Source organism: Eucyclogobius newberryi, unplaced genomic scaffold, assembly GCF_026437365.1.
Source record: "Eucyclogobius newberryi isolate DKJ021-1_F unplaced genomic scaffold, fEucNew1.0.hap1 SCAF_20, whole genome shotgun sequence".
Classification (NCBI taxonomy): domain Eukaryota; kingdom Metazoa; phylum Chordata; class Actinopteri; order Gobiiformes; family Gobiidae; genus Eucyclogobius; species Eucyclogobius newberryi.
Genome location: NW_027315835.1, coordinates 11,498,082 through 11,514,646, shown reverse-complemented (window position 1 = coordinate 11,514,646; position 16,565 = coordinate 11,498,082). Strand labels below are relative to the sequence as shown.

At 38.0% G+C, this 16,565-nt stretch overlaps 2 protein-coding genes across 2 annotated transcripts; one reads left to right on the top strand and one right to left on the bottom strand.

Moving 5' to 3' along the window:
* Positions 1–1,974: 1,974 nt before the first annotated feature.
* On the bottom strand, positions 1,975–6,788 carry twnk (twinkle mtDNA helicase). Its single transcript, XM_072456344.1, has 7 exons — positions 6,706–6,788; positions 5,841–6,495; positions 4,673–5,375; positions 3,765–4,005; positions 3,587–3,694; positions 3,363–3,504; positions 1,975–2,435 (listed from the first exon to the last, which is right to left on the bottom strand). The coding sequence occupies exons 2-7, from the start codon at positions 6,465–6,467 to the stop codon at positions 2,118–2,120; spliced, it is 2,139 nt and encodes a 712-aa protein (XP_072312445.1). The 5' UTR covers positions 6,468–6,495; positions 6,706–6,788; the 3' UTR covers positions 1,975–2,117.
* A 196-nt stretch (positions 6,789–6,984) lies between these two features.
* mrpl43 (mitochondrial ribosomal protein L43) lies at positions 6,985–8,831 on the top strand. Its single transcript, XM_072455979.1, has 3 exons — positions 6,985–7,231; positions 7,647–7,753; positions 8,581–8,831. The coding sequence occupies exons 1-3, from the start codon at positions 7,101–7,103 to the stop codon at positions 8,796–8,798; spliced, it is 456 nt and encodes a 151-aa protein (XP_072312080.1). The 5' UTR covers positions 6,985–7,100; the 3' UTR covers positions 8,799–8,831.
* The last annotated feature ends 7,734 nt before the right edge of the window (positions 8,832–16,565 follow it).

Below are 16,565 nucleotides of genomic sequence, written 5' to 3'. Positions count from 1 at the left end.
GCGGCGGCTCTACTCCAAGCTCCTCCCATGTGACTGAGCTCCTCACCCGATCTCTAAGGGAGCGCCCAGCCACCCGGTGGAGGAAACTCATTTCGACCACTTGTATCCGCGATCTTGTCCTTTCGGTCATTACCCAAAGCTCAAGACCATAGGTGAGGGCAGGAAAGTAGATTGACCCGTAAATCAAGAGCTTTGTCTTTCAACTCAGCTCTTTCTTCACCACAACAGTCTGATACAGCGACCGCATCACTGCAGCCGCAGCACCGATCCGCCTGTCAATCTCACATTCCATCCCTCCCTCACTCGTGAACAATTTGGTGTGTATTTGGTGTAGTGGCCTCTTCATATTAAAGTGTTAAATAAAGCTAGATGTCTTTCCTTTAGTCAGGTGGTCAACATATCAGCCTATCATTACTTCAGAATAATGCTTCTCAAGTAGCCTAAAAGGTGCCACTCAAGTGCTGATTAAAAAAACAAGGTGAAAATAAAGCTGCACAAACGTGAGTCTCACTTTCAGACCAGTCGACAGCCAATAACTGAACTGTTAAAATGTGTGCCAAAACCTACTAAATAATTTAAACAAGACTAATTAAGTTTATAATGATGTGCCTCCACTCACGGATAATGGAAAGCAACTAGGCTTGGATTAGACTTTATATATTTAAGATAACAGCAGCCCTATTGTAAAAAAAAAGAAAAGAAAAATATAAAAAAAACTAAGAAAAGGATTGATACTTGACATTTCCAACATAAATAAGTTTTACCACACTTCTACTATGAAATATTGTCTCTGCATGATGCGTGATTAGCCCCAAAACTGTAATTACAACTTCCTTTATTGAGATATTAATGCCCAGACAAGAAGCTAAAGTTTCCGGATACAAACCATCTCCCTCCCACAGGTCGTAATAAATCTCATTTTGTTTGCGTTTTGCTGACACACACAGACTACAATTCAATAAACCACTTGAAATATTAATGCGATTCGCTGCAGAGGATAACGTTGCACTTTCTGGAGGCAGTTGATTCCGCACGAGACAATGGCTCATGAAATATTCAGGTTTGAAGAAGGCATTGCATTTATTAAAAGTCACTTCAACTAAATTATGTATCATGCAGCAGCCACAACCAATTATGAGTACACTAAATTGTCCTCACAAATCAAAATGCACAAAATAATCATTATTAGTAGTAGATTATTTATTCCAAGTTATTAAATTCTTTCATTATAACGTTTGCAATTGATTTTGTTCTTTTAGCCCATTTGTGTAATATTCTGAAACAAATATTTGGGTCAATTTACTTATAATTAGCAGTGATCAGAGCCTTACCACATAAAGAAATCCCTGTTTAAATAAAGACATTATCTGACCAGTAGCAACTTCAGCTGACACTGCCCCCTACCAACCATAAATGAAAACACAAGCCTGTCCGGATATTTTTTGTACAGTATTTTAATACAAACGTGGTATTAGCATCAGTAGAAAGCACATGAAAACAGTGGCTTTTCACAGAACATTAGCAAAAATGTTTAACACTCTTTGACTTCAAAACAGTGTTTAAGTAGACATCATAAAACCCTTTATTTGTATATTTATTGAACATAAAAGCAGGTGTTGTAGCTTATTTTGATTTACAACTTCATCTGAATTGGTTATTTATTTTATAACTCTATCTGGATATGGGGGATATATATATATATATATATATATATATATATATATATAGATAGATAGATATGTTTGTATAAAATTAAAAAAAAGACAAATGATTTGATACATAACAGTAAAATACATAAAGCATTATTATGTCAGTTAATGGAAGTCGAAATACAGTAGCTCATATAAAAGGCACATTATTTTACATATGTTCTAATATGTACAATATGAACAGTAATTTTAGAAGTTTTTTTGAGACCGTTAGAAATAATATAAATTTGCAGGGGCACTATTAGACTTTTTTTCGACGGAGCCTCCACCAAAAAGTTACATTGTGCCCTTTTAATTGTACTTAATGAATACTGATGTGCATTATTATACTAAAAGCAGCTTAGTTGAATCTTGCATTTCAGACATAAAACTGTCTGCCATTCTTAACACTCTAAATAACAGTTCATTTTATTTCTGATTGGTTTCACTTGCTGAGGCAGTTTTAGGCTTTGTTGTTTTTGACACTTTTTCCTTTTTGACCTCGTCCTTCTTCACTGCAGCGTCAGGTCCCGGGAGATCCTCACTTTCAGCCTTTGTTGGCTTTTTGAACTTGTGCTTTCCTTTAGGAGGAGCTGAGAAAGTGAGCGAGGATTTGATGAAGTCCAAGGGGAAGATGCCCACGTCTCCGTCAAAACGGTTCTTAGTGACCTGAAGAGATCTCCGGCCAGGGCAGGTCACTAGCTTCTTCTCCTGCAAAATCAGCACGTTGTCTGCCTCCTGAGACGCCTGGGAAAAGGAATAAGAACTCTCAGTACGACAGTGAGTATTTAGTGTGAGATCATAAGGAGACAGCTGTGTGCTAAACCTAAACCTGCAGGACTAGAACAGGACCAATCCAAGTCTAAAAAGGATGAAAAAAGACCAAAGCAGGACTATTATCCCAGCAGTGGTGGTCTCCTAATCTACACAATAAATGAACACTGATAATCTAGGCTTTCATGTTACTACGAACAAGGATAACAGCAAGAAAATCCAGTTAATTTTTTTAAAAATCCATTAATCTCACAATTAAAAACGTATAAATACAAATATAAAATGTAATTATTTGTTAGCTTTCAAGGGGAATAATATCAAAATTATATAAATGTATTGATGATTCAAGCAGCCACTATATTTATTATAATAAAAATAAATGGGAACGAGAGGGTCATTTTAATCTTACTGACAAAGAAAGGAAATATATATATGTACTTCTCAGTGGAGAACCACAAAAACACATGGTTGGAGAGAATTCTGTTGGAAAAATGTATCATGTTTCTTTATAACATATAAAATTAAATGATAACCATATCAAAGTGCCCATTATTCACAAGGAAATCCTAACTTTTGGAGAAAATGTGGCAGCCAGGAGGCAAACCACTATCACGTGTTTTGGGACTGTCCTGTTGCTCAAAAAAAATTAAAAATAAAGATCATGATCAAGCTGTGATTAAACAAAAAGAAAGTAAATTATAGATAATTGCGTTTTTTTATAGATAAATTATAGATAATTGCGTTTTTTGTTTTCTGCAAAGTTTTACAGAGAAAACAGCGGGAACTGTCAATCAAAATTGTCTGAGTTGGAAACCTATTCAATCTTTTCTCATTTCTCAGGTTTAGTATTTCTGATTTATGTCAAAACTGGCAGAAATGGATGTTTTCTGAATACTTTACCTTTGCAGAACCGAAGATGGATGCCGTTTGAAGCTCTCGGTCATCTTCCTCTTTTCTCGGGTGAATGATCAACGTTACGTGGCAGCTGCTGTTCGTGGCAAACCTCCTGAAGGCTGCGATGATTTGGTCCTGTACTGCAAACCTAGGGACATTTTCATATCTATAATAATGACCAAAACTGACAGATAATGTAGAATAAGTGTCCGGTAATTTGACGGTTTTACTTGTCTAATGTGAGGTTTTCCTGCCCCATCATGAACTGCAGGTTGTCAATTATAACGTGGTTGATGTCGTAGAGGTACACGGCATGCTGCATCGTATCAAGGACAGCCCTATAGAAAACATCAGACATTAGCATAGAAAAAATGACAAGTTTGAAGTTAAGGAGTCTCGGCGGCTTACTTGATGTTCTGCTGACCATGGAAAGTCATGAAATACAACGGCAGCTCTTCAAACTTGTCGGCCCAGTAGTCGTATTGCTCTAAATTATCCTCCAGTCTCTGCATGGCGAACTGTGTGAGCATGATTTTAGCCAGACGCACGTTGTTGATTTCAAAGCTGCCCCACAAAGTGTTGACTCCATGCATACAAAGGTCCAGGGCCAGCTCACTAATGAAGGTGGTCTTTCCGCTTCCCGTTGGGCCTAGCGGAAAAGTATTATTAGTAACAAAATTTCAAGAATACATTGGTCATACTTCCAGTTGCTACAGAATCATTTTCCATATTTAGGTTACCCATAAAGTGGCATAATATACGGGATTATCTGAACTAAGGTTACTTTGTGTGATCTACTTTGTTGATGTGTATTGAGAAGCGCTTTGGGACTCCTGAAAGACTATAGTCTATACAAATTAGCAGCTACATTAGCTTCACATCTCAATTTCTTTCCACCCAAAAAAATCCATTAAAAGTAAAATATACAATAGTTTAATAGGGCCGCAACGCTAATAGCAATTGAATCAACATTGATATTTGAATGAATGCTTATGCTTAAGTACTATAATTGCAGTATTTTTGTCAATTCTCCGGGATTCGGTTAAAATGTGAACTTTGAAAAGAATCCTAATATCATGTTTCACGTATCGTGTAGCCCTACAGAATAGTAGTTATTAGCTGTGATTAATAAAGGTTTGCTGACCAAAATAGAATGATTGAATTTGTCGAGTGGGTGTTTTTTACAGCTGTAATTTGTCAACCCTGTTATTATGCGTTTGAGATATACACTGGACCAAAATACACACAGTGGAATATTATTTGTTGGCCTCTTTTATACCTTGCTGTAAAATCCTGTGTCTTTAAAAATATTGTACCTGTAAAAACTGTCAGCTCTCCTTTACGATGTCCCTTGAGGATCCTGTTGAGCTCCGGAAACCTCGTCCACTTGACGCCTGCCACCTGTTCTTTGTTCAGCAGCTCTCCGTACACGTCCTCTCTCAGCTGTTTAAACGACACGATGGACTTGTGCGCCGCAGGGATGGAGGTGCTTATGATCCGGGATAGGTTCTTGCCCTCTGCCAGCGCTTCTTTGGGACAGGGTCTGAACTCTCCTGGTCTCACTAACGAGCATCGTCTTAGACCCAGTTTTCTTGAGAATATTTTAGACGATTCCCAGGAGCGAATGTCCGCTCCGAGCCACAAAGTCACTCTTTTGAATTGCTCTAAATAGGGAAGGAGGATTGGTGGTAGGCAGCTGACGCCCCGCGGTAGACTAACGCAGGGCAGTCCCGTAGCCTGGCTCACGGCTAATGTATCCAATTCACTTCCTGTCAAAACCACCTCTGTGTCCTTGCGTCCCACCAAAGGAAGGCCAAATAAGTTATAGTAGGCATTAGTCCTGGGAACTGTAGCTTCATTGTAAGTTACTTTGTCCTTGTCGCTGATTTGGGCCGATAGCAGCTTCACGCCCTTCAAAGAGCAGTCAGGTCCTCCAAACCAGGGGAAAACGAGGCTCTTTGTCGGCTTAAAGAGTCGCACTCCAAACTTCTTCAGGGTTGTATTGGTAATTTTGGTTATCTAGAAGCAAAAATAGAGTATAATCATTTTTAATATGAATTATTCTTAGGTGAAAACAAGCACAATATGTTTCAGGTTGATCATTCTGGAATCATAACTAAATATTTAACGAATATTTTGATGACAGTAGGTGGCTCATCATTTCTCAAATGCTTACACTATGTAGATTTTTTTATATTTTCTAGTATATATATATATATATATATATAGATTGCTTGATGATGTCTTAGTCGACCAAAGTTGAGTTTTCTATTGGGACAAGGGCAAAAAGGAGACGTGGAGTGAGTTAGCTCGAGATTTGGGAGTTAATCTTTCCTAGTTCTTTTCTGTAAAAAAAAGTTAAAAAGTTAACTAATTTATCAGCACGTCTTTATCTAACCAAGAATTTCGACTACTTCATTCTTATAACACATTTAAAACGACTTGAGCTAACTTACGTGCTTCAAATGAGTCAAGATGAAATACCTTGAACATAGTTTTAATCAGCAGTTCCTCTTCTTCTGTTACATCTGTGAACGGGACTGAGCTGGACCAGATCCTCTGCACCTCTGTCAGCTCTCTGTTCTTCTCCTCCTGCTCCTCTTCGCTCTCGGGATATCCGAGCAGCACCGATGGATTGAGGACGTCCTGCTCATCTTTCTGCATCACCTCGAGACAATCCTGTAGGTCCTCCCAGCTTCCCTCCACCAACGTGTCCATGCACAAAAACCTACCTGTAGTTTTGTCAATGAATAGGGAAAAGCTGTCTTTCCTTGCAGCAGGCTCCACAAAAATGCTTGGGATGTGGAGACAGCTGTAGCCATCTTGGAGATGTATATCTTTGGATTTAAGATAATGTTTTATATCAGTTACAGTCACAGGGTTAATTGGGAACTTGCCACTAGATTTTGCATCCTTTTTGTAGTTTCTACTAATCCTTAAATGAGCAGGGAGATAGTGTGGCAACGTAACCAAGGCAGGCACAGGCTTGAAAATAGGTTTGGGGGAAAAATGTCTTAAAGGCAAACAGGAGAGCAGCCTATGGTGGGGGATTTTAGGGGCTCCAGGCTGCAAAAGACAGGAGGACCCTCTAAGTAGCAAGCTCCTCCACATCCTGGCACTGTCCTTCAAGACATCAAGCCTAAAGGTGCAAGAGAATATGAACAAAATAATAATCTTAAAATAAACACAGTATAATATTTTAACTGTAAATATTCGCAGTCAAAATCCTACTGAGAGTCTTAATGAATTAAAATAGCTGCATACATTCACTTTAACGTATTTAGAAAGAGTGCGACGAAAGCCTTAAATTTGTGTTAAGTTGCCAAAAAAGAAGGAAATCTAAGCTTACACGATAATTCCTTGGACGTCCTCCTCTCCATGCTTCGTCCGCTTTGCCCGGGCTTTTCGGTGTTACTTCAAAACAAGTTCGTGTGTACTAAAACACAAAGGTACCGCACAAAAATGCAGCGATATATAGACTAAAAATACAAGCTATTGCTGCCATTATTCATATGAAGTGACAGAATGATTATTACTTGCTTTTCGTTGAGTCAAAAATACGTAATTTATTCACATTTATGATCAACACACACGTCTCTTTCGGAGTCGGACCCATTTGACTGACGGACAAAGATGTTCACGCTTCGATATGTCCGTCAGTTTGTCCTCTAAAGTAATCTCTGTATAAAGCCTTTTTAAATTGTTTTGTAGCCTACTGTATTATTGATTAGTATATGCATAAACATGACTTCAAGAGGGACACCGAGTCGTTTTCTCAAGAGCGTCCTTCAAAACGGAGTGGGGCGATATGTTTGTCAGCTCAAACGCATCTCCATCATCTTCTCCAAAAATGCACAGAGCTCATTAGGAGTCAGGTAAACAAAGAGCACTTTAACTCTTTATTTATTACTCGACTGTTGTGTTCCTGAGTGTTTATGATGTTTATTTGTTCCTGATCACAGCAACGTAAATCCTCAAGATTGAATTGAGGACATCCCTTCATAAATAGGCTGTTAGATTAAACTAGTATTAACCTCATATGTTAATAAGATAAATGTTTCTGCCCTCTAGTAACTAACATGTTGGTGCCCTAATCTTTATCTTTTTATTAATTTCATTGTTATTATTTTTAAAAAGACTTACTTTTCATCTAGTTTACATATTTTAATTCAAAATCAGATTATGCAGATAAAATGATTAATTTGACAACACCACAGATGAAGCACAAATTAAAGGGTCCAAATTAAGTATTAATCACACTTTTTCTTTCTTTTCTATCTTTTTCATCAGGGACTTTATTGAAGAAGGCGTGGTGGATTATGCACACAACAACCCTGGGACAGTCGTGTACGTGTCGCCTCAGGGCTGCAGGGTTCCAAAGATAGTTGCTGAATATTGTAAGTACTCTCAATTTTTAAGATGAATTATCCTGTGTTTTTCCTTCTTGAAAAGTAATAATTAATAAAGTTAAATATGTTGAAATATCTATCTTTTTCCTATCACAGAAAAGCAGGTATCCCATCTTAAATAAGGTTGTCAACAATATCATCAATTAATATACCCTTACCAGTTGGAAGAAAATTAATTAATTGCATCAAGTAATTCATCATATAATCGTTATGTGGTCTATTCACAGTCTCCAAAACTTGCCATGTGCTGAGAGAAGAGATTTTATGCCTTAAAGCAATAATTGCATCAAAATGATGCATTCAATGTTTAAATGTAGTGTTTTTGATGAAGAAACGGTTTGGTACTCTAATCAGGATGTACCCAAATGGCATAATTTAAGCTTCAGCTGGGTCAAATTTAGTAAAAATCTCATATTCACATGTTTTTTGAAATCTACACTAATCAATTAATTGAAATGATCAAATAGATTGATCGAAAGAATAGTGTTGTAGATTAATCAATTTGCAGAATAATATTAGTTGCAACCTTACTTTCCAAGCTAAAATCACATACTAAAATTACTATAATATTGACTAGGATTACTGCTTTCATCATTATATCATCACAGTTTTCCATTGATGTAATATGTGAATTATTTATTATACTAATGACTCAAAATGTGCAATAAGTGAAGACCGATATTGCTGTCATTACTTTCCTTGTCAGACAGGGGGCGACCTAACGCCATCAAATAAACATACTCCTGCTTTGAAGTTCTTGGCTGGCTCTCTGTCACTGACTCTGCTCCACATGATTTCTGTTTTTTCCTCTGCAGTAAATGGGAATGTGAGAGAGGAAATCGTCACAGCCAAAACTGCGCCACAGGTTTCTGAGCTTCTGACCAAACTGACAAATCAGTCGGGGCTGGACATTATCCGAATTCGAAAGCCCTTCCACACAGACAGCCCGAGCATCCAGGGACAATGGCACCCGTTCACCAACCGACCTCCTTCTATCGGCCCCATCAGACCAGAGAAAACCGATGCACATTAAAGACTGAATTCAATAAATAAATGTATCGTAAAATAAACTCGTAAAGTATCTTTTTCATTTTAAACTGGTTGAGATTACATAAAAAACAAAAGAGTTTTTTGGGGGAAAGTATATGACCGTATCAAGGCACTTTGGCATTGTGCTGCTTCTTCCTAAGAGCAAAGAGGGCCTGGACTCAACGCTTGTATCGTTTGAGGTCTTTGTACAGATATATCATGTACTCTGAGACAGAACCTGGTTGTTTTAGGTACTTTTTTAATTAAATATACCGTAACACTTTTGTAAATGCATTTTGGCTTAAAAAAAAGGGCTATTTAAAAAAAAAAAACTGCACTACTGTAACTGAGCAGTGAATCAGACTGCACCATGTTGAAACAATGATGAAAGATTACCTATTCTGTAGCAATCTGTAAATGGATAACACTATGATTTATAACCTCATAAACCAGAATCTAAAAATGTTGAAATGTTGATATGACTAAACCAGGAAACAACACTGTCAAAACTAGGACTTTTAAAGGACACTTTTCAAACAGAGACATTTTTGTTCCCCACAGAGTAGAGCCTCTAATTGGACGATTGTTAGGGGTTTGTTTTCTTCTGATATGTTGTTGTTGCTGGTCAATAACGCACTAGTAGTAACATTTCTTCCCATTTACTGTTCAGCCATTCTAGATATTCAATACACAACCTCTTCCAAATACAATATCTTATAAAGGTTATTGGAAATGCTGCGGCCGCTCTCCATTCTTCTGTGCCCTTTCTCTCGGCTGGTGGCAGAAGAGACTTTTTGGCTTGAATTCGACTGCAAACCGTGTACAAAAGTCCACCAAGTCGTGTCCTCCGAGCGCTACATTCAAATGAACGTGACCCCTCTGCACCAGGCCACTGTCTTCTCGAATACTAACAAGCCAGTACTTGTTTAAAAGCTCAAGGTTATTTCGAGATTCACGAGTATTGCAGTTTGTTAAAAAATAAAAGTGCTTAGGCGTAATGCTGTCTGAAGATTGCGTTAGCGCTCTCCATCCTATTAGGTTTGATGGATGAAGTAATTACCCAACTCATCACACAAGACAAGGCCAGGTGTATTTCTGCTTTAATACCACAAAGGATGTACAGTTTTTTTTGTTTTATATTTCAATACCGATTTGATGGAAAGTATTTTTTTTAAAACTGAAAATCTGGATATGACAGATGGCGTGGCAGTAGCAGGAGGGACCACGCTTGACCTTTGGCATGGAGGCGTCCTCTGTGTTGGCCGTGGGAGGTGAGACAATGTTAGCAGAAGATGTGTCCAATCTATAAATGATAGAAAACATGCTTTTTGTTCTCAACCAAAATATACATATGCAGGATTATAAAAAAAAAAGCCAGAAATGCAAATTTGCGAACATCAGAACAAAACGTGAAATGTCTGTAAAATGAATCACAAAAGTGCAGAAATATCACTTTATACCCTTATTTCATCAGCTCTTTCTGTAAGATTTTTACGATACTGCATATACCTTTTTATTTATCTATTAGAAGTGAATTTAAAAGGGACAAAACAGAGAGCATTGCCACGTATGAAATAGTAGCCAAAACTATGTCCATAGGAAATCCTGACTTAAACTTCAAAACATCATTCACAATATTATCTAAATTTCCATATATTGCCCAGCTCTACATGAACATAAAAAATCAGATCATTATTTCTTGAGTTATCATGGAAACTCAGATCATGGAAATGCCATGTGAACAGTTACATCTCATGTGAGTAATCGGATTTCTTTCTGATTGATCACATAGTGTAGGTTTGACAAGGAAAATAAATATATTTTAAAGAGCAAATAATGTGGGAAATGTGAGAAAATGTTGAGGATTGTACTTTGTCTTCCAAAATACAACAGTTACTAAAAATATTCACATCAGATTTCTCTTGGGCATGCAAAACACACACACACACACACGCACACGCACGCACGCACGCACGCACGCACGCACACACACACACACACACACACACACACACACACACACACACACACACACACACACACACACACACACACACACACACCATAATATATATTTGAACAGTTATTTTGTTTCTTTCTTATCTGATTTGTAAATGCACCTAAGGAAGGTTCTGTAATTTTCAAATTGTTAGTCGGCCTAACATTTCTTCCTCTAGTTAAGTCTTAAGATGTATAGAGACAGAAGACACGATATGAATACTGAAGTCTAATCTAAAGTTAAAGTTAAATACTGCAGTGAAGACTTGTACTTATGGGAGAGGACGGGCTGCATCCAAATTGCTCTTGACAGACATATATAGATGCAATTTCTCTGTGTGACTGCTGAGGGGAGCAACTCTGCGCCTAGCTGCCGTGAATGTAAATTAACTTTGAATATACCGGCCGATATTCAAATAAACGCAATGCACTCTTTTGACGCTGCAACGAGGAACTAAATCAGAACTAAACCAGGTCTGAACTGGGACGAAAGCTATTTTTAATTCAGAATATAACCTGCAGGGCTCGACATTAGCACTGCCTCTGACCAAACGCTGACACATTCAGTCACTAGAAACGTTGGCCAGTTGAATTTCATGCTTAATCCTCTTAATCTTAATCCTTTTAATTTGATATTCATTCTACTATGCTTTAACATGTGTTTTAAAGGTGAGTTTTAACATGATTTACTAGACTAAAGCCAGGAGGGAGTGTAAATTTACAATACACCATTCAAACCATTACAACTAACAAAATAGTTGTTAGAAAAAGACTTGAGCGTCCCTGAGCAGAAAAATCTAATGTCAACCCCAAAACCTGCTCTTAAATAACTTAAAGGTGGTATGGACGATTTTTTTCAGCAAATTTTTTATCATATTTCCTCGTGGCGTGGATAAATCATTTGTCCTGCCACGTATCAATCATAAAACGCACCTTCCGCTCACCTGCAGCCGCGTCAGGCTCGTCCCCACGTTTCCGCGTGCCTAAGCGCATGGATCTATCATAATATAGTTCCCTCAGTGTACGGGGCAAAATGAAGACGGAGAAAGACAGTTTGAGCTGACGCAGAAGTGGACAGAAATCTACGGGAAACGAGAGATGCGATGCGCTCCGTTGCGCCAATAAACAAACGCACGTGTGTGTTGTATCAGTCCACACGGGGGAGTGGCATGCGCACTTCCGCCTGCGTTCTCAAATCGCCGAAAAATCGTCCATACCGCCTTTAAATAGCTCTAATTTTGTTCTTACCAAGCTCGGTCTATAAGTGTCCTGGTTTGAGCCCAGTTTAGTCCTGATGTAGACTAAATTTGGTCCTGTTCTAGTGCTGGTTTAGTCCCAGTTTAGTGTGAGCGCATCATCTGGATCTAATACCAGCCCAACTTTTCCGAACCTTGGAATTCCTATTATATGTGAACAATGGTGTGAATATGTTTTAGCCTGTTGTGTCACGCCCGCTTCCTGTGTTTATCTATGGGACTAATTATGGAGATCAGACCCGGCTCTCATCACGCCAGCGTCGCCCAATGGGAGCAGGCAGAGCTTGACCCACCAGAGGACACAGAAGGGCTCTATATAAAGGATGCCGTTGCTAAGTTACAACCTCCGCTGTCCCTCACTGCGCTCGAACTCGTGTTCAACCTCAAACCACTCCAGAATCTGACAGCGTTCCAAGCGATTACAAAAAGCATTGGTTTAAGATTGTAGAATGTGACGGTTCCTTTAGTTTAACTCTGAGCGGGAACAGGTCAGAATTCTATAGTGGAGTTTGCGGTTTGATGTCAGATTGCAGATTTGTTGACCTGGTTTATGGTTAATTCCTCTGTAATTACTGGGCTTATACAACAATTAAAACAACAACAATTTCAACATCTTCTCTGTCAGCATAAATAAACAAAAGAACTACTACTAGCTCAGTGTGATGACATTGTTCAACACCAAAAAGGCACTAGTTGCCAGTTTTAAGGACTGTAAGACACAAGATTATTATTGTAGGTATTTGGAGCCAATTCCAAACAAATAATTCTACGGCTCAGACAGTAAATCTCTCAGAGTTTTATCCATGGGTTTCAGAACGATGACAAAAATGCTCTAACAATTTTAAGGAGACATATTATACAAAATCCTCTTTGAAGCTTTAAACCTTTTAAACTGTGTTTTCTCAGCATTAGTTTTACTCAGAGTGAGTAATCCTGTATTGTCCTGGATTTGAGGCTGGATTGCTCAGAAATTCCATGTTTTCACCTACCCCCTATCCTGTGTACTTTATTGTGATCATTTGAAAAATAATGGCACCCAGTCATTAACATAAGGTTCAAAATGTTCAGTTAGCCATTTAAAAAAAAATATTATTATTACTATTACAGTGTATTTAAATAGCGCTTTTCCACCTTCGAGGCACTCAAAGTGGGTGAAGTGTCTTGCCTAAGGACACAACGATGTTTCCTCTAGCGCCCCACTGTGGCACCTGCTGTTCCAAAGGTTCACAGAGCATTGAGAGAGCTTCCGAGGGCTGAGATTGGGCATTGGCGAGCGGGGATCTTCAACAATTAAAACATGTACCCGGTATATGACAATCTGCTTGTTATGGAACGTCACTATCATCATTTCTGCAGTTTTGAACAGGAAGTCAATGGTTCCATTTCTGTTACTAAGTTGTTTTAGATAAATACAGCATTTTACAATGAAAAAAAGGGAAAATGGCAACTTATGCAGAAAAAAAGTATACAATGTGTTTCCTTTAATCCAATATATCCAATCTTTAGAATGTTAAACATTCTCAGCATGTTGCTTAGCAGGGAAGCTAAAGTCCAAGAATAGGCTTCTGCCCTCCATCTCAATTTAACTCTACAACGTGAACGCAGCCTATTCTTGTATCGATTATGCAGAGGGGCTGATTATAAGGTCCTTTATCTTGCTACATATATAACCACACAACAAACTCTTTTTTAAAAAAACTTCTAAACAAAGAACTGAATACATTGAAAGAATAAACAGAACCAATCATTTACACGATCCAAAATCAAGCATAAAGTTTGCTTTGTTGCACTTTTTCTTTTCAAAGTAGCTTTGAAAAGTTGTTTTCAAACGCACTCGTCTCATGCTGCGTAGACCAGGAGTTATTTGAAGATTTTATCATTCACAACCACATACTACGGCTAAATGTTCAGTTACTAATGACGGACATGCCTTTGTTGACTATGAAGACTTCGCACATCAATTCAATTATGCTCATAGAGAAAGTTGAAAGGATAAACTTTGTGTTGTTTTTGTTTCATGTCAAAAGTTATTGAAAAGGGAGAATAATCAACCTGCTTAATTTGGTTATTCACAATTGACTTACAGAATACTATGGCATCACATGAAAACAACCTATTAAAAAGCAATGTAAAATGAATAAAAAATCATGGGGGACTTATTCCCAGCAGACGAGGGTAGCCTTGCTGATTACCTCAATCTCAAAACAGCCTGGAGTGCCTGGAGAATCGGGATGGAGCGAGAACATATTTTTGCATGTTGTTCCTGACCTCCCTTCAGGGCTGTTGACACCTACTGTTTTCTTCCCCGCAGCTCCACATAACACGAAATGAATCTGTCAGCGTGAGAGCAAGCGTAAATAACAGAATAACATTATATGACAACAAGCAGATGCGTGCGAGATTCATGATAGCGTTTCACCAGAGCGACGGGGCAAATAAACTCGCTGAATCCGCACGAGGAAACCCACTCTCTTTGGCTAAAGTCTGTGTACTTTCAAGTTAAAATGACAAATGCAGTTCTGGTAGGCGATGGGTCTGCTATTTTTAATCATAAGAGCATTTGGAGCATTTGGACATGGCAGTTCAGTTCAGTTCAGTGCAAGTTAGATTGTCCTTTGGGGAAGAAGCAGCAGCAGCAGCGACAATATTCACATACTTGAAGCTTTGTGTTAGTCCATTAGTCCAATATACAGGAAAAGAAACCTTAGAAGGATTTAATACATTAGTATATAAATATAAATACTTTATTCAAACTGTTTTGAAGAGACACAACAACCAGGTATAACATTATGACAATCTTATGCAACAAATGAAGATAAAATGTTCTATAAAACCCATTCTTTTGTAGCAGTGTTTATTTCTTTTACCTGTAAAACAACTTTTATTAGATTCTGACAGCAAATAATGACTTATTTTAAGTCTAATTTCAGTACAAAATATGTGTTGTCATGATTAATATATACTTTCCCTTTGCCACAATGTTATACCTGCATGTTTTATTTTACATAATGTGAATTGTCAGACAGAACATTAAATTAATACAGAACAAAAAACACTGGCGATGACTTTGAAATAGCGGTAATTCGACTTCAACTGGCAAAACATTTCAGTACAATAGCGTTTTGGCAACACGGTCAAAAATAAAAGACACAAAATGTTTAATCGTTTCAGTTTCACGCCGTCCCGCACAGACCAGAGGAGTCTTAATGAGCCGGGCCACTACACAACAGTTATTTGTGAGTTCAGCATGGACCTTGAGACAAAGGGCGAATGTGAGCGGAGAGGCTAATGGCTGATGCTGTCCTTTGGAGGTGATTTGGACAAAGAGGCAGCAAGAAACGTACTAAGATTAAACAAGACCTTTATGGCCAAGAGTGGGACTTCACAAACTTTATACATCGCTTTAGGAACCGTGAACCGTGTTAAAGCAAAGTGAGCATAAAACAAGTCCGATAATCAGGATTTAAATAAAATAAGATGGGTATTTATCCAGTTACCTTCTTTTTTTTTTTTACTGAAGCTAAATCAGGTCTGAATTGGGACAAAACCTGGTACAAACTTGAACTATAAACTGGCACAAGCATCTTTCCTGTAGGTCAATGTTTTATGTGCATTGTCCCTGATAAATAAACTAATAAACTAAACTAGACTAAATCAAATCGAAACCAGGCCCAATGAGGACAAAAACATGAATAAAACAGGCATAAAACTCAACCGGGAGCAAACTAAGACTAAATCAGAACAATATCTAAAATATAAAACATTTTTCATTAGATTAAACAATTCAAATAAACCCTGAAGCCCCTGCACTACAGCTTGAGAACCACTGAACTAAACCAGAACTTAAGGTGCGCTCAAACTCACACACATAAAAATTAATCCTGGAAAAAAACAAGGACTAGAACAGGACCAAACCAAGTCCACATAAGAACTAAAATGCACTCAATTTAGGACCAAATAATGACAAGCAAGAAGTCACCCTGGGTCACATTTTTCCACAACTTGCTTGTCTCCATGGGGATGTCATATTATTTCCTGGAACATTCCACAGTAACGTGTTAAACTTGTATTTCTCCAACGAGACGGATGGATGATGCCACAATACCAATGTACAGGTCAGATCTCTGGAGAGGTGACCCTAAGAATGTATGTTTTTCATGGTATTTTCAGCAGTAAAAACAATTTTAAATTTAAAAAAGCAAGTGAGATATGTTTAATGCCAAACTGTAGAGCATTATACATAATAACAAAGCATAAACAACATCTTCATGGAGACAAGAAAGTGGCAGATGCTTCAGCAGAAAAGTTACACAATGCACCTTTAAACCTGGACTCAGTAGATCATGAATAAACCAGGACCAAACCACGCGCCCTCAGTTTGGTCCTTGTTTGAGCCCAGTTTAGTCCAAATGTAGACTTTGTTCACTCTGATCTAGTGATATCAGAAGAAATAGAGTGAAAGTATCTCAAATCCAAATTTAAAAATCCATCCATTCGTCATCATTACAGGACAAAAC

Excerpts from the sequence above, each read along its gene's own strand:
- twnk (XM_072456344.1), bottom strand. The coding sequence starts at position 6,467 with ATGTGGAGGAGCTTGCTACTTAGAGGGTCCTCCTGTCTTTTGCAGCCT. Across the intron at positions 4,006-4,672 it reads AGAGCTGACAGTTTTTACAG|GCCCAACGGGAAGCGGAAAG; the intron begins GTACAATATTTT and ends CTTTTCCGCTAG. Across the intron at positions 2,436-3,362 it reads CCATCTTCGGTTCTGCAAAG|GCGTCTCAGGAGGCAGACAA; the intron begins GTAAAGTATTCA and ends TCCTTTTCCCAG.
- mrpl43 (XM_072455979.1), top strand. The coding sequence starts at position 7,101 with ATGACTTCAAGAGGGACACCGAGTCGTTTTCTCAAGAGCGTCCTTCAA. Across the intron at positions 7,232-7,646 it reads CAGAGCTCATTAGGAGTCAG|GGACTTTATTGAAGAAGGCG; the intron begins GTAAACAAAGAG and ends CTTTTTCATCAG. Across the intron at positions 7,754-8,580 it reads AAAGATAGTTGCTGAATATT|TAAATGGGAATGTGAGAGAG; the intron begins GTAAGTACTCTC and ends TTTCCTCTGCAG.